This window comes from Strigops habroptila, chromosome 1 (assembly GCF_004027225.2).
Source record: "Strigops habroptila isolate Jane chromosome 1, bStrHab1.2.pri, whole genome shotgun sequence".
NCBI lineage: Eukaryota > Metazoa > Chordata > Aves > Psittaciformes > Psittacidae > Strigops > Strigops habroptila.
Window position 1 is genome coordinate 146,333,371 of NC_044277.2, and position 26,332 is coordinate 146,359,702.

General features: G+C 39.1%; 1 protein-coding gene across 1 annotated transcript in view; it reads right to left on the reverse strand.

Annotated features, from left to right (window-relative positions):
* The window catches only part of CNTNAP2 (contactin associated protein 2), a 1,011,284-nt gene that overhangs the window by 140,971 nt on the left and 843,981 nt on the right, over nt 1–26,332 (reverse strand). The window contains exon 15 of the mRNA XM_030508582.1: nt 22,428–22,555. Within this exon, the coding sequence (XP_030364442.1) occupies nt 22,428–22,555 (128 nt within the window). The remainder of the gene's footprint in view (nt 1–22,427; nt 22,556–26,332) is intronic.

Sequence of the window (26,332 nt, forward strand, 5' to 3'; positions counted from 1 at the left end):
AGTACAAATAATTTCAAATATGTCTGTGATTCTAATGTCAGTATCTTCCTTCAGGGATAAGGTGAGGGAAGGAAAGATGGTTTGAACAGAGCCTCAAAATATCCCAAATTGACATAGAGCTGCATGGACAGAACTGTTAACATGGTTTCCCTCTTTCTTTTCCTTTTCCTTTTCTTTAGTTCCAAGAGTACCAGGGCCCGAACTCACTTTCTTGCACTTTTTAGGGAAAACCATTGTCTAATTTGGTTTGCAGTATTATGTAGAAGTGATGATATATTTTTAGGATATAGCGGCTCTTTGGCAAGAGATGAAAGCTTTTATTCCGAACTCTCCACTTGACAGTCTTTAGATACTCTCCTCATATCTCACAACCAGCAAGGTTTCCATGGATTTTTAGTTCCGTCTTTTGAAACCATAAGCAAGCTATACTCTGGTGAAATGAGAAGTGAGCAGTGGGGATGCTCGAAGAAATTATAAGGCTTGCAGAATTTCTCCAGGTGGCCCAAACAATGATCTATTTCTTCTCTGCATGTCTGAGCCTGCAACAAATATACCACTTCCTACCTATGAAGCTGTGTGCAATATATTTAATGGGTTCCCAATCATATTTGATATTCATAAACTCACATAAACATCTTACTGTAATTTTCCAAGCTGTTTTTCCCCCAGAAGCCTTTGATAAGGAAGGTGCTGCTATGTTCTTTCATTATGGTGAATGATAAGCATTCACAAATTAGAATTAAAATCAAGAGTTTGTGGTCATTCTCTGCAATGCATCCATTTACATACGATGACAACAATATCAAATTGTTTATTGTTGAGGGTGGTAATTAAGCATATGAACAAAAGCTCTAACATTTAAGTATGCTAACAGCTTTAATAACAGCAACTTCACAACCTGTGTTTTGATCTATTAAGATTAAATTGCATTCCAAGTTCCAGTTTTAAATTTCATTATCTGATTATGCCTAGTTTATTATCACTATGAGCAAACCGAAGTGCATATTGCCCAAAGCTCAGTATCTAGGAGATTTTGAGTCAACCCATTCAGGGCTAATGCCACAACTTAACCCCAAGTATTTGGTGAGGAAGTGCTGCAGGAGCAATATGAAAAAGAGAGTTGGATGCAGTGGACAGGAAACCCATGTGCTTTGCCAGGGCACGTCCTTAAACAGATCCCAGAAAACACATCCTAAGTCATCAGATATGGATGCCCAAGAAAACACGAAATGCTACACAGTACTCCTATTCTCTGAAAAAGAGTATTCATCCATTCTTACCATTCTTACTCTGCTGCCATTATCTACCCGCAGTTTTTGAAACCACGACACATATTTCACAGTTTAAGTGGTCAGTCACTTCTCTATTGCATAGGAATATCCTGGTTATTTCGACAGTGAGATCTTAAAGCCAGAAAGAAAAAAGCGAAGAAACCTCCACGCCACCGTAGTATAAAAGAAACAAATGCTTAAGCTTAAGTAGATGTCACCAAAGAGATGCATAAAATTTACTGTCTGTGCAAGCAGATAACACCAAAGCAGCACACATGAACGATGACACAAACAATACACATCAGCGTTCTCCCTTTGCACATACAAACATTTCCTCTCTGAAATACCACAGGAGCCAAGGAAAAAGACCCTCCTTCAACTACAGACTCAGTCTGCACGCAGGTTATATCACAATACTGCATGCTATCACACAAAGAATCTACACGTATGTGTATACACTGTCTTCAGTGGAAAATAGATACAGCACATTTTCACAGAATCACAGAATGGTTTGAGCTGGCCATTTAGTAATGACCTTTGCCTCAGAAAGCCTCAAACTCCCCAGTTACACAGCAGGAACATCAGAGCAATCACTGCTGGCTGCGTATGAACAAAGCTCCCTCTTCAGCTATGCCATCTCCTTACAGGTGAGTTAAACATAAGCGATGCATGTTTTAAATACACTGATTTCCTTGAATGTTATCCATTTCTACTCGTTGAAAGTGAATAGTTCCATGCTATCCACCATCAGATGACCTTTACATATATAGCATATTGTCTTATGGTGATTAAAAACATAAATCTTTTAAACTACATAAATGAAAAGTGGGCTTTTCCTTGTTTATGAGTAATGCCTCTGAATGTCACCTAACTGGAACTGAACAAGAAAAGTCACATTATGAGCAGGAATGGCAGAGAAAGGTAGCTTGGTGCTTAATTTGGATCCAAAATTCATAGTGGGATTACTGATTAAATTGCTCATTTAAAGCTATTGCACTATTTCTGACAGGTCACTAGAAAATGAAACAGAGAGATTGATTTGTTTTCTTTTTACAACTTAAAATAACAGTGAGCATCAAGAGCTAGCTCATGTCACAGAACTAATATGAACTGAATATACAATTTCCTTTGAGGCTAAATAAAAAGATACTCCTCCTTTGCAAAGATTCTACTTTGATATCTATTAAGGATATCACTAAATGAGCCACAGAAAAGTTATGGGCACACAGGATAAGGACTGTATTTTGATTACTTTTATGGTAATGGTACTTTACAAAAAAAATAATTAGAATAATATTAATACTATCACTTCACTAAATCATGACATTCTATTTTAGATTATGGCATTTAAGCATTTGCTTAATGTTAAAAATGGCCATTAAATGCTCTGCTGTACTGGTTCAAGTATCATTACCTCCAAGGTACTCAATCTGGGATGACCTCTCCTGTAAGAATTTAGATGTAGAAGTTAAGAAGATAAGAATAGCTGCATCATGCCACACTAAAGGTCCATCGAGCTTTGCATCCTTCTTCTGCTCAGGACAATGCTGGATGCCTAGAGAAGAGTACAATGATAGGACAAAGGGGAATGGCTTTAACTTGACAGAGGGGAGAATGAGATTAGACATTAGGCAGAAGTTGTTCCCTGTGAGGGTGCTGAGGCGCTGGCACAGGGTGCCCAGAGAAGCTGTGGCTGCCCCATCCCTGGCAGTGTTCAAGGCCAGGTTGGACACAGGGGCTTGGAGCAACCTGCTCTAGTGGAAGGTGTCCCTGCCCGTGGCAGGCGGTTGGAACTGGATGAACTTTAAGGTCCCTTCCAACCCAAACCAGGCTGGGATTCTATGACAGGCTGAGAGTTATACTCCCCTTGAATATTTTCTGAACATGCAAGAGACCTCATACACTTTGTGATACAAAAGTGTCAATATATTTAACCCTGGGCACGGCTTTCCTCCTTCCATTTGTCAGTCCCTTTGTGAATCACGTGAAATCCTATCATCTCTGGTGTCCTGTGGCAAGGAGTTCCCAGGCCTGCTTGGTTTTGTGTGAGGCAACATTTTTGCAGTTCTCTCTGCTAAGGGTGACTGAAAATGAAAGGATGCTTTGCGAAAGAGTAGTGTTCATCTCTAGTGAAATTATAGTTTGGGCAATTACAACCTATCTTCCTAAATTTCCCTAGTAACTTCATGATTCTCATCTGGCTTTACATTCTCCATATGCTGTTGAACTCCGTACCCTACAGCACTATGAACAGCAGCAAGTAAACTTGTTTGTATTTAAAAAATAGCTTCAGAGTACTTTGGGATCAAAACTATAGCTCAAAAATACAGAACTACAGCTATTATATTGCTACCAGTCTAGAAATTTCATGAGCTGCATTATGGCAAATATATATTTCTATCTAATAATTCATATGGAACTTGAGAATCTGGTATTTTTCAGTGAGATTTTGTGTGTGGAAAAAATAGAAATGCTTATTAATCTATACTTTGCACAGTATATGATTAAGTTCATATATAAGTACACACATAGTACCCTGGAAACACTTTCATAGTAGAAACAGTATCTTTTTAACATTTACATTTTCTCCCACATTAAACTAAAATCTGACAATTTACATTCTTCTGCTTTGAAAGCCTGCCAATGAATTTTTTGCCACATATTCACCCACCCCAAACAAAAGCAAAATAGCAGCATGGCATTGAGTGATTTCCATTTCCACTCAAAACTTGAATTCCAACAAGGTTTAGTAGAAATTTGTATTTAAAATATGTTACTGAGCATCAGCAATCGAAGAAAGGTGGGTTGATTCCAGAAGCTGTGTGCACAGCAGGGCTAATAAAACCATCTCCAGACAGTTCCTCTCTGACGCCTGATGAACTGAAAGTCAATTTGATGAGACTAGACTTTGTCTCTCCTGCTGAAAACATGAGACTCCTGAAGGTGACTCACAGAATCATAGAATCAGCCAGGCTGGAAAAGACCTTTAAGATCATCCAGTCCAACCATTCCCCAGCACTGCCAAGGCCACCACTAACCCATGGCACTGAGGGCCTCATCTACAGTTTGTGAACACTTCCAGGGACGGGGATTCCACCACTTCCCTGGGAAGCCTGTATATATATCTATGCTTTTTCTGCATAGATTCATGGGCCATTTGTGTCTCTCAGGTGCCCTTTTGGATGTGCTCGTATTCTCCTAGCAAAGGAGATAGGAAAATTAATTCAGAATATAGAAAATAGACAAAAAAGGAAAATAAAGACAACTCTGAGAGGCCAAAGGGGTAAAAAGGGTGAAAAAGCGAAAATCGGTGAAGACAGAAATATTGTAAAATATGTATGTTAGATTTTAAAAGAACATGTCCTTCCTCTAAGACCTAGTGTTCTTCTATGTTATGTGAAGTGCTTTTCTTCCTGCCTTCTCTATTTCAAAGGTACAGAGATATCAGTAGTTTGGAAGGTATTTTCACAGTGGCCCCTGATAACAGGGATGCAACTGAGCCTGCAAGAAGTGTGTTAGTTCTGTAGTGTTGCAAATGCAAAACCTGGCATAGTCAATTGCCAGTAAATGTTGACCTTCTAATGACAGTCACATTAATTCCTAGATGTATAGTATCTTAAGTTCTTAAAAAATGACAAAGCAGTACTCCAGGAATCACTACTTCATCAGATGTTACTGGTTCCAGTAGCTGTTGTTGCTCCTCTGTCCCTTTGATTTGAATCAAATCTTTGTGGCAAAAAATAAAAATGTCTTTAAATTGTTACTGGAATAGAAGATGACTTAAAAGAATCTGAGGAAGTCAAAATACGCTTTTTAAAAAGATGGAAAATGCTGCATGTAAATCCCAGGTATTCTTTGCAAGAACTAGTTTTGCTGGAGCATATCCTTTCCATAAATTGTAGATGCAGCTGCAGGAAGCAGTATAACCACAAGGTTAAAACCACAAAAATACCTCAACCAATGCATACTTAAAAGTTATGCTATTGGAAAGCCAACAATATCAATTCTAGATTTACACCTGGTAAACTTAATCTAAGGGAGTCTGAAATCACTTCTATTTACTGCTATCCAGATGAGCCTAATGCTGAATACTGGGGCTACATATGCCTATCTCTCATAAACACAGAGGTACAAGCAGTGAGATACTGCTCATTTGCAGGCAGCAGAGAAACAACAGGGCTTTGTTTCCATATGCTGAACAGAATTTTTAAATGAAACAAAATAGCCCAGAAACACAAGCAAACAAAAGCACATACGCTCAATTGCCAAGTTCTTTATACTGCCCTTTCTGGCAATGTAATGGACTTCCTCCATTTTGTAGAACCAAACAAAACCTAAGATGTTTCCAAAATGCTACGTCACCTCAATTTAACCTATGCCGAATCAGGATCCTAGATAATCTGGAATACATATCTTGGGTAAAAGAACTTGAACCACAGAATCACAGACTAGTTAGGGTTGGAAAGCACCTTCAGATCATCTAGTTCCAACCCCCTGCCATAGACAGAGATGCCTCACACTACGCCATGTCACCCAAGTATTGAAGAGAGTGACATAACACCTTGTATCTTTATCTGCCTGCAGCCACGGAGGTTGTGAAGTTCACTGTAGAAGGCTCCCAGAAATGTCAAGGGCAGCAGCTACAGGAGTTTCAGTGCTATCTGTAAGCCGTGCAGATCGTTAGTAGTGCAGCCAGCTCTCTGAACTCCTACTGACTGGATCCCTCTGCCTCTCTGCACCTCATAACTTTCACAGGGGCCTTAACGCTCCACGAAGTAAAAGTCTATACACCTGTGAGTACAGAAACACAGACTTAGGCTAAACTTTATAACTGACTCTCCAGATCCCTGACCTCATGACGAAAATCAAGACCATGTAAGCTGTATATCCTATACATGCTACCCGCATGTTCTGTTGCATGGCTGGATGTCATAGAAATGTTTAGTAACCTGTACCCTCAATGGCTAGGATGGTTAAGAATTATTATCATGCAGAATAGCATCCCGTGCCATTAATAATTCCACTGAAGTAAATTATTTGTGAACTAAGGCACAGCTCCCTGCGTTTGATTATCTGAAGGATTTCCCTGGCATGCAGTGTTTGCGTGCAGGCATCACCCCTCTGCTTCTCTGCATGGCTGTGGTCCGATTGGAAAGTGCTGGGGTCAGTATGAGGGGGTAGCTGAATGAACTGCAGTCAGAGAAAGGAAAGCAGGTAGGGGCGCAAGATATCTTGGCTCTGGTATTGTTTACCATGAATATACATAGCAAAATAAAAGGTTTCTTGAAATGGGTGGAGTGACTTCTTTTACACAGGAACCATGACTCTCTCTCATATCTGGGCCTGCTACAGGGCCAGAGCAGCAAACCCCAACACCTCCTTTACAACAGGTTGTAAAATTATGTCTAAGGATTCAGCACTTGTATGGCCAGGAATATATTTGCACTGGGAAACTTTCATGCTCCATATCAGAGGCAGTCCTATGGCTCTGGGTGCAGGGAAGGCTACAACCGATAACCCCTTTTGTGAACCACATCTTCCTCCTCTTATTTTCAACCACTTGGGCTCCCTCTAAAGCATCCTCATGAATTCCATCAAGCACCTCATGTTTGGGATTTTTAAAACTGTGATTTCAACTTCAGTTTGGGGATAAGTATTAGCAAACTAAACTTGAGCTTGATGTTGGGTTTCATCTAGTAATGGCTATTTGAGTCCCCTAGGAACTCCTCTCTATCTATGTTTACAAAGTTCCTATCTCTTTTGGCTGCCTTCATGTCATGAACAGTGTTGTCTCTGTCCATTTACAGCCCTCTGTGCTAAAAGCAGCCTCTGGAAATGGCTGGTGGGCAGCGTATCGCTGTCTACAAATCTGATCCAAAAAAATACCACTAAACCTTTTAAAAACTACAGGCGGCCCTGCTGCTTGCATCTTCAACTTACAGAAACAATCTGATACTCTTCAAAGCAAGAAATTAAAGGTCTGCAGTGCTACCAGATGTTAATGGGCAGTTATGGTTATACGGTTACCAATATGGTTGCCATAACTGGGTACTCCCTAGCACTGATATGTGATATTAGGAGTACTACACTGGTGACTCTATCCTTCAAATTCTGCCTGGGAGGAGGCACAGAGAGTGATGGGTAAGGGAAGGGGGTGTATAAAGAAAACATCACTCAAAGCCTCTTGTTCCCAGGGTCAAACAGGTCTGTGCTAATGTTCAGATAATGCAGGGTGGGCTTGGAAGGCTTTGGCCCCCTCACCATGTGAGAGCTGCATACAGCACAGACCCTCATGGCACCAAGGCACTGCCTGAAGGCTGGAGAGCTGCAGGAGACACCACTGCAGGGGCTCCCCTTGCTGATTCCACTGCCTGCTGCCTCACCCCCAAGGACAGTCTGGGCCTAAAAGCCGCAGGAGAGCTCTTACTGTTCAATTTATTTCAGTATACGTGATAATTTAATTCCCCATCAAATGTAACAGGGAGCGTTCGTATTTGTGAGAGCTATTTCTATCCACGATGTGTGTTTATTCATTACCCACTCTGCTATCTGTCTTTAATTAGTTCCTCAGCTGAGTACTTCAAGCTGTGCTGTGCACGTCTGGAATGTTTCTTGTTTTACTAATGAATTTAATTTCAGGAAGCTCCTTGATCATAGCTCAGTCACTATGAACTACTGACTCTTCATGTGTAAATAAAAAGGAGGAGATGTGGAAGGCCCCAGGCTTGCTTTCTGTGATAAGTGATGATGTTTATTTGCCTAAGTCTCTTCAAGACAGTGAGTATAATTAGGAAAGGGGGGACAAGGAACAAGGTGGAGAGAGAAACCTACAACATAAACCACCATTTCTCTGAAGATCTCAAGGCAAAGGTCTAGTCTAATCATTCCTCCCAGCAATGCGTATTCAATACAGTCAGCAGAATTCAGAATCTCTGGAGCCCAGAACAAAGCTGATATGAATTGAGGTGATAACCTTACACGTTATGTGTTCTTTCAACATCAAAAGTATTTCCTGGATCCCCAGCAGTAGCTCTGTGGCTAATGACAAAGGAATGGAAATGTTTGAGATGGTCTTCAGGTCAATTCTAACTTTGGCCATACAGAAGCACATGATTTAGCATCTGAATAACCCGAATGGAGTGAAGGACTGTGGTCAGATTTCTATACATGAATAGATCTGATTCTTGGGAAAACCTATCAGGATGATTAGTAAAAGGAATACCTTTTACAAAAGAAAAAAAAAAAATTAGAAGAGTTTGGCTAGATTAGTTTAGAGAAAACATTGAGAGGAGACAAGATTCTTGCCTAAAGAAGTCATTGTCTAAAATTAATTCATTTTAGAAGTACTAATTAGGAAGAAAGATGCACTTAAGCAGATTTATATAGGTACAAGATCAAAAGGATATAGATTAGACATGAATTCGTGTTGATTGTAAATAAAAAGTTGTTTTCTATCTACCTTAGGAGTGACACACTGAAATACTGTTGCAGACAGGAGACTTACATGATGGGATTTTGCTGACTTTATGGAAGTATTTCCAGGAGAATTGATGGAGATAGGCAGTGCACTTCCTGATATATGTCCTATGGTCTCTGGTTTGTTAGGATGTCCACAAGAGGTCAAAAAGAGATTGGATTACTACTTAAAATATACATCGTATTGCTTCCACACTACTGAGGATCAGGAAGGAACAGGGTTATTTTTATGTTGGCATTCCATTCCTCTGGACATCATAGATTTGTGATTGCTAGACAGGCACAAATGAATAATGCTGAAGAATCTCAGCTGCTTGGCTATGTGGTTGGCAGTGGTCAAAGAGAAATGCCATGTGTGGAAAGACATCTTATGTGTTTGGTTGGACTACAGCATCAGTAGTAGTTACCTGTTAGCAGGATTGTCCTGTACAACCCAGAAGAAAAGGCCTGACTTAGAGATCTTGACTCACGAAACCCCATCACGCGATCTCTGCCCTTTTCCTGATTCGCAAAGTATCATATACTTAGCAAGCATTCAAGGCCTGAAGCATGTGATGTACGAGAAGAGTCTGCTTGTCCTGAGAAAGTCTCTGAGGGGAGCTAATTGCTGCCTTCACTGCCTGGTGGGTAGTTCTAGAGAAGACATACAAGCTCTTCTCAGAAGTGCAAAGCAAAAGATCAAGAGACAACAGTCACAAATTGCAACACAGAAAATTCCCACTGGACATAAGGAAAACATTTTCACAGAGTGGTTAAGCACTGGAACAGGTTGTCCAGAGAGACAGCAGAAACTTCCTCATAAATTAGCATAAAATGAATAGAAAAGGCCCTAAGCATCTTGATTTGGGCTGGAAGTTAATCCTGCTTTGAGCAGAAGATTGGACTGAATGACCACCACGGGTCCCTTCTAACCTAAAGTAACCTATGATTGTAAGCCCTAGCCTTCCAGCTGAGCTCAGAAGCAATTCCAAAATATCTCACGTTTTATGATGTTTAGGAATGTAATGTCTCAATCTGGACGGTAAGAAAGACATAAAGCAATTTGCAACAACAGAATAAAATGTTGTGCTCTTTTTCTGTATCACTGTCCAACAGATTTTCTGACTGGAAGGTGCCATACTCTCTGCTTTTGAAATACTGCTTTACTGTTGTGTCCGATACTGTTGGCTTCTGTATATTCTCTTCGAACAATTGGTAGTCCACCCCCTACCCCCCTTTGGAAAATATTTTCAGTACAACGCAAAAGGTTTTTTATCAACTAAGGGCTAAAAAGAGAAAGATCTACAATAATGAAAGTCTGTGCATTGTTATCATTTAAAGGTTCAAACAGTACATGGATTAAAGCAAAACCTTAACAAAACACTGTTTCTTGTTGCCATGGGAAGTTGTTAACAGGTTGCTAACATACCTATCTCTTGAATTTACAGCTTCAGATGCTGGTTTCCATTTTGCTCAAATCCTGCCTATTGCTTTAAGCATTGTAATTTTATTTGGTTTTCCGAGCCTGGGATAGCTGCAATGCACTGTATGATAATAACGTTTTTATTTAATAACTGACTGTCCTTATGGGACCCCAAAGTTACCTTATGATATTACAGAGAACAATCAGATTAGCCACCTGAAATACAGCATGTGTAGAGAGAACAGGAGAGAGCTCTCTGTGAATGATGATATAAACTTTAGAATACAGATGGGTAGAGTATCAGTTAATCATGTTATAATTTAAGCAAGACTGAAGCTACTGCAAGTATGTTTATATTTTAGTTTACAAAGGTGAAAGCTCACAATTCTCCATCTCAGCATAGGAAATTAGTGTGTGTTGAAAGAAAGGAAAGAATGAGTGTGCCTCCCAGGAAGCAAATATCTAATTTATTTACATATTTTCTAATAAAACTTGTCCTTGTTACAAAACACTGAAGCTTCTGAAAGCTTCTTGAACCTGCTCATGGCATGTAACTACGCTGACTTGACTGTGTTGAAAACTTTAATTTGGACACTTAAAAAACTCTTTCAGTTCAAACCCTATTTACTTATGAAATAGAACTAAAAGTGATGAAAAGGCTCTTTTGTAAAATGCTGAAAGTCGAAGTCACAAGGATGTCCTTCTAACAATGGGAATTGGACTTGATAACCAACGTGTTCTGTTTGAAATGACTTATGGTTTTCAGTGCTAGTATCGCAAGTATTTTTGAGAATTTTCTCTCCTTTTGAGATGGGAAATAAGAAGCATTTCTTGGGAAAATCCCTTCTCTACCATGTTTTTGGAAGCACTTTAACTTTCCTGGAAGATAGCCTGCCAGCTATGGATGAGGTTTACTTCTGCCTACACCTGAAATACGAAGACACAATAACTGTTCATAACAATAAATTGTTTTAAATTTAACCTTATCATAGCAAATCTAAAATAAATGATAGCCAAGTGAATGGGGCACAGATACATGAACTGTGTTCTGTTGCTAATAATTGAGTTACACTGATTTAGTTCCTCAGGTTCAAAAAGCAAAACTATTTGCAGTGATAAGGCAAAAGTTTTCCACCTGCAGGAGTCCATGAAATCAAGGGTAAATAATAAAATATAGGTACAGTGTGCAAGTTGAAAATGGATTAGTGGAAGAAAAGGCTGAAAAGAAGGTTCTGAAACTGTAAGTCACTATTGCCTCTCTTTCCGTAACTGCTTCTTTGAAAGCTGTTCATATGAAAAATCCTGCTCCTCGGAATCAGATCAAATCAGATGTGCAGATGATTCTTCAGAAATGAGAGTTAAAATACCGGCATTTAAAAAAGTTAGAATTTGCTGCTTAATATTGTAAAGCTGTAAGCTTCATGATTCTGCAAGCTTAGCTAAGACTTTCCAAGTACAGATTACTGTAAGCTCCTAAGAGTAAATGGATAGAACTGCCTTGAATTGCTTTAATGAGAAAAAAATGTACAATTTTGTGAAGTAAAGGATTTTCCACTCGTCACCTTTTAATTCTCTCTGAGCTGATTCAAAGTTAAAACCTTGATTAAAATTATCAGCATTTTCAAATTTCTTCTCTTTTTTTGCCTTAAAGAACCAAGCAGGCACCTCATGAAAGATATTTTCAGCAGAAAGCAGGCACCTCATAAAAGAGGAAAAATGAAGGGGAATTGCAACCTTTCCACTGAAAACTGCTCTCTCTAAATATTGAATTTATGGCACTTCACAAGTTGTAACTTTAATTTGGAGCGCAGCATATTCAGACCCAGAAATTTAACACTGGAAGTTCACACTATGGCGCCATCAATGGAAAAGGGAGTAAGTAGGCCATTATTCATATTTCTCTTACAGTTTTCTAGTCCTTTTCCTCCCACATTTCCATTTTTTCTACAGAAGACAAAAGTCAGAAAAAAAGGTTAAAAAATAGAGAAAAGAAATATGAGGTTAATTCTTCACATTGTATCTAATCTATTTCTCTCAAGCTATTGTTATATTCCCTTTCCAACTTCTAATCACTTGCCAGAAATGCACAACTTTGCAACCACCTGTTAATAGGTACTAAAGCTGTTCCTTTGGGGACCATATCATAGAGCTACATAAAAATCTAGAATGACCTGCTGCTTCTTTGAGAAAAGGATCAGGATACATTCCTTAGAAAACCCTAGTAAGCACTGAGTGGAATGTGATATACACACCAAATACTGTGTATACATGTAATAGGACTTGATGAGGGGAGTGTTTTGAACTGTAGCTGTCAGAATTCAGCCCCACAATTACAGGATGGGGAAAGGAGCCTGTGGGATGAGAAATCATTATGAAGTGCAGCTGTAATTGTGGAATACACACCTGACCTTCCTTTTTATTCAAGCATTAGACAGAAAAAGTTCAACTATTTTAAAATCTTGTATTAAGACATAATTAGAGTACAGTTGGTTCCCTAGTACAGAGATCAATGGTGCAAGTTTAACGAGCATTGAGGGCCCCCAGTTTCTTCTTTTTTAGTTTCTCCATTTTGGTGATTGAGCATTTCTTGGTGTTACTGAGCTACACTGTGCTGTGTGCCAGTGTTGGGTGCTGCGAGGTTAGATGAGCTCCCTTACAACTGCATATCCTCTATCCCGCTGCCACTCATTTATCTATGTCTAAATGAGACTGAATTTGCATAACTTACACATAGCCATGAACGAGACTGACCTCACTCTACCTCACCTTCAATCATTTTTGCCTTTCTCTGTTCTTTCCGCTCTTTAAATGTCAGTCAGTGCTGCAGGAATATGCAAGCCAGAAGTATTAAAGTGAGAAAGAGTTTCACCTGAAAATTGGATAATTTCCTCCATTTTATACCTCACTTGTGAGATTATTCAGTCTTATGGGGTGAAATTTAAAGGTGACCATAAATTTGCGCATGTAATTGACAGAATTCCAGCAACTTATCATTCCCCAGTTTAGTCTCAGGTTCTCCTACTTCCTTATTGCTTCGCTGACATCTTCTCATCACTTCTCTATACACCATGGGAATTATTTCATCTTCGCATTCTTAGATTTTGCACCCTGCACAACTGCTTTTCTTACTTGGCTATAGGTGAGATACTTACTTTGCTAAGTGGTAAGATACTAATATGCATTATAATCACATAGATGGTAAAATGCTTGAATCATAATTAAAGCATAACTTTAACAGGATTTGAGTTTAACATGAACAGCTACTGTATGTCATCTGTCAGACTAACGACTCTTTGCTTAAATTCCCTAGGAGTTTAGAGACAATACTTTACATGAAATGCTTCAGATACTTCTTTTTTGCATTAAAGAAGATAAGATTAACCTGTAATATAATCATAATGATGAGGGGAATTTGAATAAAATTAGCTCTTAATTGCATTTGAATTCTGTGTCTCTGAAACATAAAGCTCATAACTCCCCTACGGAGTCTCACCATTTTTTTCTTTTACGATCGGTTGGAGAATTGATCAAGGGCATTGATTGCCATATGTTTTCATTACTTCAGCAAATACATAAAGAGAGTCAAATTTATTAGCTCTTTGAAATTCCAATGAATTGCCTTCTGTAGTTTATACCAACACACACATTTAGGTAGAACGGAATGCATGTGAGAATTAATTAACAGTAGGCAATCTTAAACCAGGTAAAATGTCTCTGCCACTGTCTGCTTTACATTTCATGAGGAATCTGGAAAGTGTGGAGATGTCAATTGTGGAACTGTGTTATTCCTTGTACCTAAATTCAATACAGACCATAAATTATGCACAGAAAAAGTGACTGCCAGGAAAGTATACAGTAAAGATGTATACTCAAAAGAGATACTGTGAGCATACTGCTTTTTTGTCCTTAATGAAAGGTCTTCAGCAATGTAGATTAAAGTCTCCAGCAATGTAAATCGTATTATGAAAATACACACTGACAGTGTAATCTGTAATACTTCCACACACCACCGGGTATGGGCAGAAGTGGCATAGAACCATAGACTGGCTTGGGTTGGAAAGGACCTTAAGATCATCCACTTCCACCCCCCTGCCATGGGCAGGGACACCTCACACTAGACCATGTCACCCAAGGCTCTGTCCAACCTGGCCTTGAACCCTGCCAGGGATGGAGCATTTCTCTGGGCAACCTGTGCCAGCGCCTCACCACCCTCACAGTAAAGAACTTCCTTATACCCAAGCTGAACATGATTCTTCTGAACCAAACACTCAGACTCTATCAGACCTTGGCAAAGCTTGAAAATGATTAAAAAGAAGGGTCAAACTATATCAAGAGTCTATGCTTACTGCCAAAAGGATCTCTCTATGTTCTAACAAGATCAGTCCCACATAAAGGCTTTCTTTCTCTTTCTTTCTTTGACCTTGCATATGGCTTGCACTGTACAACCTGTATGGGGTACTGGTTTTCCCAATACGCCAAAATCATAATTTTAGCTCCACTTTTCTTCTATTCTCTTGCATTATTTGCAGGCATTCTGCTGCTTCAGTCACACATAAAAAGACATATCCTTCTAGGATGATGGTTAAATGTTACATGATGCGTACCTGTTTCTGCTCCGTGAAGTGAGTAGTGCTCATGGGTAGGGTTTGCTTTCAGAAAGCACAAGACAAAACCTGACAGAGAGTGGGATACATTAGAGAATACTCATATATGACCCGTGAGTCAATATGATTTATGGTAAAACTGGGTCACTTTACAAGTATTTATTCCATGAATACACTTGTATGCAAAGTTTGAACTGAAAGAGAATTTTATGACTTATAATGAGTGCATAGACACCGATATTATTAATCTTACCAACTCCTTGTTGGGTTATTGAGATTGTAGAAGAGGAACCTTACATTCAGGATGGTACGTAGAAAGAGCTCTCGATGAACCTTCCAGTGCTCTAGAGACAATTTCCTCCCATTTTACTAAGCGGAAATGTCTCTTGTTGTACAAACACAAAGGAATAGGAGAAAAGCATCTAGAATGATTATCTCAGATTAAGTATTAACATGATGGAAGAAAATATTTTTTGGAATTTAAGTTATTCCAGCCATACATGTTCAAATGCTGTTCACTGCAACCTCAAGACAATTCCAAGCTGATTTGCAATTCCAGAGACATTAGTTCTTCTCATTTTAGTACTGTACACCATGGATCATCTAAGCTAGAGCTTATCTTGTTGAAAACTTGCATAATAGTAAGGTATAGGTTAAATTTGAAGGTTTTTGATTTACGACAGCAGAGGATCACTTTTGAGTGTAATTATAGTCCTTCTGAGAATTGGTTGCAAATGAAAAAGGATGACAAAAGTACCAGCCCAAAAGCCAGCACTCGGAGCACCTCCCTGCTTAGGAAGGAGATAAGAATATGTGCTAAGAGAAGCTATGAGAGGACATACTCTATCCTATGTCCACCTTTAAATCTCTTTGCATATTTCAGCGTGAGAGAGAAATGCCCTAAATTCATGTGAACAATGGAAGTTTTCCAGCTCCTGTCTTCAGGACAGGCAAAGTGTTATTCAGATGGCCACAAATAGCCTATACCTGTATGAGACAATTGGCCACAGTCTGAGATTTCCTGGGAGGTGAGAAAAGGAAGAGTTCTCTTACAAACAGAAAGGCACTGGAGGGCATTCCAGCATAAATATTAAATTCTAGTTAAATTTAACAATAAGAGCAAATTATGCAGTATGACACAGGGTTAAAGATGAAAAGAGCGAGCTAGACCTAACTATGGGAAATTAAGTTATATTTAAATCAGATATTACACAAGTGTAAAAGAGTGGATTTGGTTACTTAGAAAGTTATAGGAATATGACCTAGTGGGTCGGTTTTTTTTTTGTCTTGGGTCTCTGAGGAAAGCAACCACATATGAAGAATAATCACAGCAATTCGATTAACTGAACTAGATGATCCCTACCGAAATCCTATGGGAACACTGTCATTTTATCACCTTCAACAAAAATCCACTGAAAAAACCAAATGAGTCTGAAGCAGCACTTTCTTGGTTGTCAGGCTGCTTTTACGGAAGAAGAAAAGGAAACTTATCTTCTGTTTTGCTGGTAGCATTGGGATGACTGTGATAAACAGCGAGCACAATGTCCTGATGTTCTTTGGGTCAATCTGTATTCCACTTGAATTGCAGAATATACAATATAAGCGCAACAGATAAAGACATGCTGGGCTAACAGATGTAGAAACTCAGCAGATGAATTTTTATGTTTACTAAGGCAGCTACAGTTAGTGGGGAAAATATTAAATTGTTAGATGGATCAAATTTTGGCCTGTATTTACCCTACTGAACTTACCACAGTTGATTGGAAAGTCATGAGAAATTCATAAAAAATAAATGTATGCAGATATAAACAGCAATACAAGCCAAAAAACCAGGGAAATGTAGAAAAATCTAGAGATTTGGATTAGTTTTCTAACCTGAGTAGATGAGAAGCAATTAACATTTCAAATAGGCATTGCCTGTATTCCAGCTATGTAATCCCATCACACAAGCTTCCAGTGGAATCACTGCTTCACAAGTTTCAAACCCCAAATTTTGTATTTTTTGCATCTAATTATACATTTAGAGGAAGCTGCAAGCACTTAGGCTTGATTCTTCTTTTGGGGGGATGCTACCATTGACGTTCATTTTCATTTAATACAGAGTTTTCACTTCCAGTAATCTATAAGACAAGTCACTATATTACTGGAATGTTGTCTAATATACAGTTTGAGTAAACTGCTTCTACTGAAATTCCAGTTTGATCTTTTAGCAATTCAAACTGGGGTTTTTTTGCTGGGATACGTTCCAGCTTACCTTACCTATGTATGTAACAGGAACATCGCTGCTGGTCTGACCAAGTCAACACATTGCATACCCTAATGGAGAAATGGTCTTGTTCATAGATTTAATGTGTAACTGAAAACCTCACTGTAACGCAATGCTGTTTTTTCCTGAAACTCAGGTGGTACCTTTGAAAAACCAGTTCAAGCTGTTGAAAGTGTCCTCAGTTTGGAATGTAATGAAAATGGACTAACTGTGCATATGAAACAGTAGATCTATTTTTCATGACAAGTAATAGTTGAGTCACCAACCTGCACATACAATGCATAACAAGCACATAAGGAATACAAAACCACACCTTATCAAGGATACCAGCTGACCCTAGCAATGTTTTAATACAAACCCAGAGTCACAAAAAATGCCTGTGTCCATGCCACTGTCTCATTAAATAAGCCAACTCTACTGGAACATTCTACAAGGAAATACAAGAGTCAAGCCAAAAGCAATAGTCAGAAGTGAAAGAAAGAAAGCATCAAGTTATGAAAGGAGGAATGATGAGCCATGGTCAAAATCACTGAATAAAAGAATTCAAGGTGTATTTCCCTTGAGTACACATACAGCCACACATATACACAAACAAAATCAATGGACTAAAGTAAGAACTGAGTTTTGATCTGCTCCTGAATTTCTGTCATCTGTCAGGAGACTTTTTGGTCTGACACTGCAGATCCTACATGAACAGTGCTGATACTGGTCTTAATGAAAACTTAGCTTAGAAAGAACCACAGTCAATGCAGCTGCTTCCTCCTCCACATTTTGAAGATTAAAGATAATACAAGTAAAACACAGAAAACGATTTATGGCTCAGAAATCGAAGTTGTACTGGGAAGGTAAAAAGCGTACACCGGAGGGGATGGAAAACCCATAAATTTGAGCTGTGTAAAAAACATCCCCCCCTTAAATTCTGTCTTTATTATAGCGGAAATGGGACAAAAGGAAAACAGACTCAAGGAGAAAGGCAAATCTACAGCAGAATAGTCAGCCTGTTCCCCTCTGGGTTTATAAAGAGCAGACTCAAATCAAAATCCTTGGAAGTCCTTGGGAAAAGGATACTCTTAGCAGGTTACAAATATAGGAACTTTGAAAAAGAAACCCCAGTATTTTCCTAAGGGGAATGAAGAGGAAGTCTTGAAAAGGCGCCAAAAGTCACAAAAGTAATTTTGATTCAAAATGATTATTGTAGCAATAGTCCCAACATAGTAAGCTAAGATCTTCAGTTTGGTTAGAGAAGAAACTACCACATCCATTTCTGCAGCCTTCATCTACCACCTCAGGCTGAGCTTAGACAGAAAAACAACCCCACGTACTTGTGCCATTCTCCGAAGGGAGAAGAATCAAGGTGCCCTCCTGCATTACAGTGGAATAACATGAAGAGCTGGACAAGGTCTTTCTACTGCTGGTTGGACAAGGCCATATGCAGCAAGGCTGAGGAGTACAGGTGCTATTACAGTACAGTAGTATTAGTGCAACTATAATAGGTCTGTAAAGGGATTTTAATCAAAGGTACTTGAAGAGTAAAGCTGATTAATTAGTGGTTCTATGTTGGCCCTTTTTTCTAGATTCTGCAAAGAACACATTCACTTGAGAAAAAGAGTAGTTTCCTTATCCAATATTACTATTGAGCCTCAGGACTGGTTTTTCCTTTTTAATTCCAGCTCAGCTTAGAGGATCTTGAGAATCTGCTGATAAACTGCCCTTGCCATTCTGTAAATACAAAGCTCCTACAGCAGTGCCCAGGAAGGACAGCTTTGCTTTAAATCTGGGTAGATTTGACATTTGCTCAAAGTCCTTGCTTGATCTTTGGATGCAATACAATGCCCAAAACCCCACCAAATCCATATCCTGGTATGCACCTGTTCTCTATAAAATTGGGTAAGTCTGCTCTCCTGTTAAGTCACCACTTAGAGAAATCATAAAAAGTTTAGAAAGCACTAAAACAGCAAATGGAAAAGAGACACCCTGGATATTTTATCCAAGGTACAAGACAGGCTCCAGGCAAGATTTATGGGATTCTTGCCACAATGACCAGATGAGTCTTCATCATTCTGGTACAACACGGCAGCTTAAGCAATCTTTAGAGGGGTAATAAAGATCCTTTTGGCTGACTACTTTTTAGGATGCAAACAGTGTTTTGTGAGGTGCAGTTAAATATGAAAAATACTTCTGGAACACAAAGATGGATAATCATGCACGGCCGAGTTTTCTGGTTTTGTTCCCAACAACAGCCACCATCCAAGCTTGCCCAGAGCAGCCTTAATCAGGTCATAAATCAGTGGAATAGAGAAATGAAATTGTCCTTCATGGGACCAAAAGAACACCTATATTTCTGAAAGAAGAATCTAGTGATTTTTGCAATCACAATTCTGCAGTAAGTGTACCATATTCCTAATGTTCCTTAGTCCACGTCAAGCAAATGGTACTGAGTTGAATGATTTTCAGATGAACTTCAGTCAGTCAATAACGTAGGAATGGTTAATTGTTGTGGCCCTCATTGATGAATTGATTCTTTCTGAATTTGATGGGTACGGAAGGAAAGGAACAGCATGAGACAATAAATATCTTTTCCTTCTTTAATCCTCCTTGTCCTCAAATAGCAAGCTTTCAGCTGTCTGTTCTTATGGACTGCAAAGGCCAGCAGCTCTGCTGTACTCTTACCGTTCTTAGGTCCAGCTGTGACTGGGCCTAGGTGACATGTCAGTGTCTCTAGATGTTACACAGAGGTAGCTATGAAGTACATGGCAAATTACACTGTAATTCTGATGTGAGAATATGGCCCTTCCTGTCCTGCAAAATATCACTAGAGTACAGGTTGATATATCACATGCCATAGACAACTCTCAGGGCAATATGAGAGAAGCTGTCACAGGACTGGCAGACCCTGCAACAGCAACGACAAAACCTTCTAAATAGGTAAATTTTCATCTGACTGTTTAGGCACTCTTACCTTTTCCACCTTCCTTCCACCCAGAGCAATAATCTCTATTTCTTTGCCAGTCTTTATACCTCTAATTGAATTTCATTTACCACCTTCAAAAATTGCACGATAGCTACATACAAAATACATGCAACTGAAATTGCTGTGCCTTGATGAGTCAACATCTTTTAATGATGTTGATTTTGATGCACGTAATATATCAAAAGTGGACTAATTGTTTTTCAAAATCCCTTTTCACAAGTTCAGCACGTTGGATCTTTCTTCCCTTTGGAAAAAAAGTACATTTTGAAATTTGGGAATTTTCCCCAGGACAGAAACCTTGTTTTCCACAAGCTCTAATCCATGGTGAGACAGTTCTGGTCTGGTGTACGGCAGCTGTTGCATATGGTCAAGAAAGAATATGAAATGCTTAGTAAATGTACTGGGAATATAAAATGGGTGCTAACTGCCAAGGACTAGGGTTTATATTATCTCCTATAAGAAAACTTACACAGGTTTTTGACAATAATATATGGTCATGGAAGTAAATTCAAACTTATTCGCAGGCAAAGTTGTTTTGTTTTTTTTTCAACTATAAATCGTATTTGTAAAGTTCAAACAGAAAATTCAATTAATCAGGATGTTCAGAATACAGCCATTCAGTTTCCCAAATGGTTGTGTCACTCAGTCACACTCTCACAAAGGCTCCTGTCTGCTCAAATGAGCTTTCATTTATACTAATATTTAGAAATGGTTCACACTTTAGAGACTGATATTTCTAGCAGCACTCAGATTTAGGATATGAGGAATACAGGTGCAACAAAGATGCTATTCATTATTTCATAGCCATCAATTTTAACAGCCTAGTACCAAAGCGTTTGTCAAACAAAGCGGAGAAACAAACACACGCAAACTGAGCTGTGATTAGTCAAACACCATAAATAACAAGCACCAAATAGATGACGTGAAAGTTTGCAAACATCTCATGATATTTGTTTCATAAAATCATAGAATCACCCAGGCTGTAAAAAACCTTGAAGATGATCAAGTCCAACCATTATCCCAGGACTGCCAAGTCCATCACTAAAGCATATCACTGAGGGCCTCATCACCACAGTTTTTGTACACTTCCAGAGATGGTGATTCTGCTTGTTAGGCATAAGATTCATTAACAAAACCAGGAGGAATCATTTGCACAACCCAGAAAGAGCACAAACAGAAAAAGAGGCTAAGCATATTTGCTTGTATCATTGAGCAATGGCCTAGGGTTTTCAGACACGAGACTGGGACCCAAACAACTTTTGCACTCATCCTGCTGGATGACTCTCAGTATGTGATTTCCTCTCAGTTGGGATTAATTGCTTTAGCTTAAGGCAGGAATAACGATATTTATCTTCTTTGTAACGTACTTAGAAACATGCAGATGGAAAGCATGTACCTGCGAAGCAGCAGAGGAGGAAAGACGAACCATACTCACCCCGTCATGCCATGTTAGATGCTGCTTAGAACCAGGTTGTTCCACCTGAATGTTCTATGCCCACCCATCACTGCAATCTCGTAGACTGATATATATTACTCTTTACCAGCATCTGAGGATGGATTTTATATTCTTTACAGACCATGAAAATACTAGTTACTGTAAATTAAATCAGGCAACCTTTCCTTACTGCACCTCTTGTAACAGAATGTCCTTCGAATACAGAGGACAAATATAACTTTTGTGCCAACTGCACAGAGTTGAAGCTTTGAAGTGTGATTTAAAAGGGCCTTAAGCAGTTGCTCTCCCTTCGGTGGTGAATTTCACCTTCTGAAATATCACAGAGATAGAAGGAGGAACACAATCCTCCTCACTGCAACCCAACTTTTTTTGTGTGTGTGTGAGAAGAGGAAATTTATCCATTATACTGATTTACACCTGCTAATCAAACTGGAGGACATGCACCTCCTATCAGCACTCAACCTGGACATGAGAGTTTACCACAGAAAACTCTCAATGTTTCACATGGAAACATCTAGCCCAGATATGGTTAACACTCGATAACTATTTGTCAAACTTCATACACCTTTAAACAGAGTTTACAGCAATAAGGTTTGCCACCATGCTACTATTTATATCCCATAGTTTACAGTGATATGCATAGCAGTGATAATGACGCTGACACAAGCAGTCAACAGAAGCACAGATGTTGAGAAATGTTCTTAGGCAACCTGTATCACTGCTTATATCTACAGAAACTTAGTTGAATACTCAAAGTTGCCACCTTTACTATAAAATAAAGACAAGCATTGGTATTTTAAATGCAAAGATGAACCACCTTATACGCAGCTTCACAGACAAGCCCATCATGCTTTCATAGAATAAAGTCTCTTGAGGGACAGCCACTTCTCTGAATTTGCATGGGGTGTCTAAAATGTCACCAATTCACAATTTAGTTTGCTTTCTACGCAGGAGTAAGTGAATGAAAACCAGCCAACTTACGATCTCCTTGACAACGCACGGGACCCACGGATATCTTGGCTTCAGACCCAGGCCGGTCAAGGTCTCCAACCACTACCTGACTCACTGGCAGGTGCTCTTTGTATGACAACATCCCGGTGTCTTTTCTCCTGAATGACAGAGAAGAGAGAAAAAGAAAGCAACTGTGAAATAGAGGAAAATAATTTCCTTGATCATTATTATTGTTCAATGAACTAAGCACCAAGAGAACAGGTATGCAGCAATTACACCAGTACAGTGTTACCTGTCTCAATCAACATCGGTTTGAGCAATAATGCTGCCTGTTTACTGGGAAACAAATGGATAGCAGCTACTGTCACCCAGGAACACAGGCAGAGTAGCATGGCCACTCCTGGACTCAGCTGGGCTTGTGTGGGTCTCCCTGCTTTCCTGACTGACCAGCTCCATGATAGTAGTTAACAACTTGCTGTAGATCTTGCTGATGTCTTCTGAGAGGGAAAGATACCCCAATGCTTCCTAGAACTGTATCTTTATTGCTCTAATTGCTGTCAGTTATTATCCCTCTGCATACCAAGGAAACAGTGCTTCTTTTATATTTAACATTTTTAGTATTATATTAAAAGAGGGAAATTAAAGACTAATTATCTGAAAGGCTTGTCATAGTCCTGTCATTTCTAATACTAAGTGACTAAGTCCAAAAACTCTAAACTTGTGAATCTAACCACGAGTATAGAATTCAACCCCCATTTTAGTTAGCAAGATCACTAAAATTCATATTGTAGTTATGTCTAAAAGCTCCTCATTTCACCTGCAGGGAGTAATCTGGTGCCTTTTTCATGCCTAGGTCAAATCACTAAGCACAGTTACAACATGTATCCTTTATTATTTCAGAAGCTGAATGCAGCTGGCATGTTGAATGCTGTTTCTTCTAAATAGCAAATAAAATAAACCAAAAGTATATCACAGACCGTATCTCTAAGGTGCATTATTATTTTGTTTGCTTGTTTGTTTTCTTATTGTTTTGGGGGGTTTTTTTGTTCACATAAATATATGGAAGGCCACAAATACCCACACAGGAAAAAATGCACTATATATAGTGTTAGGAATATGTTATTTGAAACAAAAGAAAGAGGAAGCAAAATTAAACCATCTTTTGTTCTCTTTCTTTCTAGCTGCACCTTGGCATGTAACTGACTACCTAAAGTAAGCCACTTTTTGATCTAAAAATTAATTCCTTTGCTCAAAAATACCATAGGATGAAGAATGAATTCAGGATCTGGAAAAGTTACTGAAGAGCAAGATATGACTGTAACTGGGAACTTGTAAGGATTTTGGGAAACTGAAAGTCTTTTTCATCTCTAGTTTGGATGGTTCCATGACCTGACTCATATTGCTAATAACTAACTGGGAAGCACAGCAGGGATCTGCATGATGTGTGGTAATGCTTGGAGTTTGCCAGTAGCACAGCAGTATTTTCCAGTAGTGTCCCCAGTCATCATCCTTAATGGGTCCTTCTGAAGAGACTGTTGGCAAAACATTCTTTTTAAAAGCAGCACAACTAAAGTAATTAAGAAAGCAACCATCACAGCTCATTGGAACTCTTGTCTGCTCTCTGTGATGAAGAGAGTCATTAGAGATTTAATTACTAGAGTTTTTCAAATAGGAGATGACTGTTTTCCTGAATCTGCATGTTCTTCCCCTTCAGAGCACTTGCCTTTCTCCATGGGCCCTTTGTACTGCTAAGATCATTAACCCTCTCTGGCTGGACACAGATATAGCAGGTGCTGTGTTGGTGAGGCTGCTCCAGGGGACCGCCAGGAAGGAAGGAAAACGGAGAGGAATAACCCTCGCAGGCTGCTTCTGCAGATTGTGCTAGGTTGTAGCATACTGCTTTTCATCCACAGATTGCAATGCCCTTTACACAGGTACTGTATTCATCAATTTGGAGACAGGTGGTACAAGAAGAGGAAGATTAAAGGACTTTCCCTTTAAGGAAGGAAAGAGTGAATACAAAGCCAGGTATATAGACCTAATCTTCCATCTCCGCTAAAAACCTGTATCCATGGGACCCACTCCCTTCTAATAGAGGATAAATGTAGGTCATCTCTTCACTCTTTCTGAGCTTCTCCTCTGAGACTAGCTTTCTCTGCTGATTGTTACTCTTTCAAAGACTGCTTTAAAAACGGACATGTCTGTTTAAAAGAAAGAATTCTTCAAAGAGCAGTAAAAAGAAAACTATTGGCATTTCTCTTCTCCCTTTCCCCTCTCACAAAAAGGGCTAATATTTCAGCTCCAAATAAGGATGTCAAAGGGCTGCCCTTTTCCTTTCACCAATAGCTTTCACCTCCTTTGAAGGAAATAAAAGGAGCTGTAACACTTTTCTTCCTCTTTACTGACCACGTTTCTACTAATTTTAATATCTGACTTATGCATTTAGTGATATGGTCACTTTAAGGCTGTTGCCATGACAATAAAACTAAACGTTAAGAGTTCTGTTCAGAAATAGCCTTATTTTCTGATAATTGCTTACTTGTCTCATCATCATTCTCAACCGCACAGAAGCTGTTGAGGGCTGGGAGTATTGGACAAAGAGTTTGGGAAAGTGAGTTGCCTTCTCTCCAGCTGATCCTGCATAGTTTGTTTGCTTTTAACAAAAAGTGGATAATGATAGCTTTGGGTCCACGTGTGCACCAAAAAGACAAATACACTCCAGAGACTGAGTGGTTTTGCTACGCTTTTCTTAGGTACTTGTAGTTCCTCTGGACACAGGAATCAGTGCTGACAAAGTCAAAAAAGTTATAAACCAAAGAATGATGATAATGCTTGACTTTGTACTACACACTTAGAAATAATCACAGCTGGAGCACTCAATTCCTGCAAGCGATAATGTTCCTGTTGGTATTTAAAGACTTTGCACATTAAGAGGGCGGAGAAAATCTCTGAAGTTTTCCCTCACCAAAGAAAATCCCCTTAAGAGAATAATGATTGAATGCAGAGTGTGTCATATTCCTATTAATAGCCAAATGGGAGATGAATGAACCTGATCAAATCCTGTAATTATTACCAGGAGATATTGATGGAATCTCAGTGTAATTTTCTATTTCTAATTTCTTTGACGACATATAACAGTCTGCAAAGTGCTTCAGGGTGCCTTTGAATGAAAGCAGCAGATATTAGTGTAAGATTTATCATTGTTTTGATTATGATCATCTACTTACTCTTTATAAGCATTCTGTGGTATGCATATATCAGCAAATGAGATATTCAAAGTAATGATAAAAATCTGTATTGCTACTAATTTATTTATATAATGATTTAATACAACCAGACTTCTGTTACTGGATTATTTTCTCCAATTTCTTTAGACATCACTTAATTATCAGTCCAGTCCTACAAAGGGAAACAAATAAAGAATGTACTACAGGTAGGAATGGAGTTAGTTTTAAAAGATAAGCTTACATGAGCTGAGGAACAGGAATTGTTTTGAGAATACAAATAAAACACCGACTGGATTGGAACTGCAGTGTTAAACACTTATTATTTAGCTTCAGGGAATGTAGCGATAGGACAAGGGGTGGTGGGTTCAAACTGAAACAGGGGAAGTTCAGGCTGGATATAAGGAAGAAGTTCTTTACTGTGAGGGTGCTGAGGCGCTGGCACAGGGTGCCCAGAGAAGTGGTAAATGCTCCACCCCCTGGCAGCGTTCAAGGCCAGGTTGGACAGAGCCTTGGGCGACATGGTCTGGGGTGAGGTGTCCCTGCCCATGGCAGGGGGTTGGAACTGGATGATCTTAAGGTCCTTTCCAACCCAAGCCAGTCTATGATTCTATTAGCTGTGGTGTAAAGAATAAAAACTCCCAGATGTTCCCACTTCAAAGGTATTCAACTGTCCACCTCTAGAAGACCCAGATTTTTAGCATGCGAGCA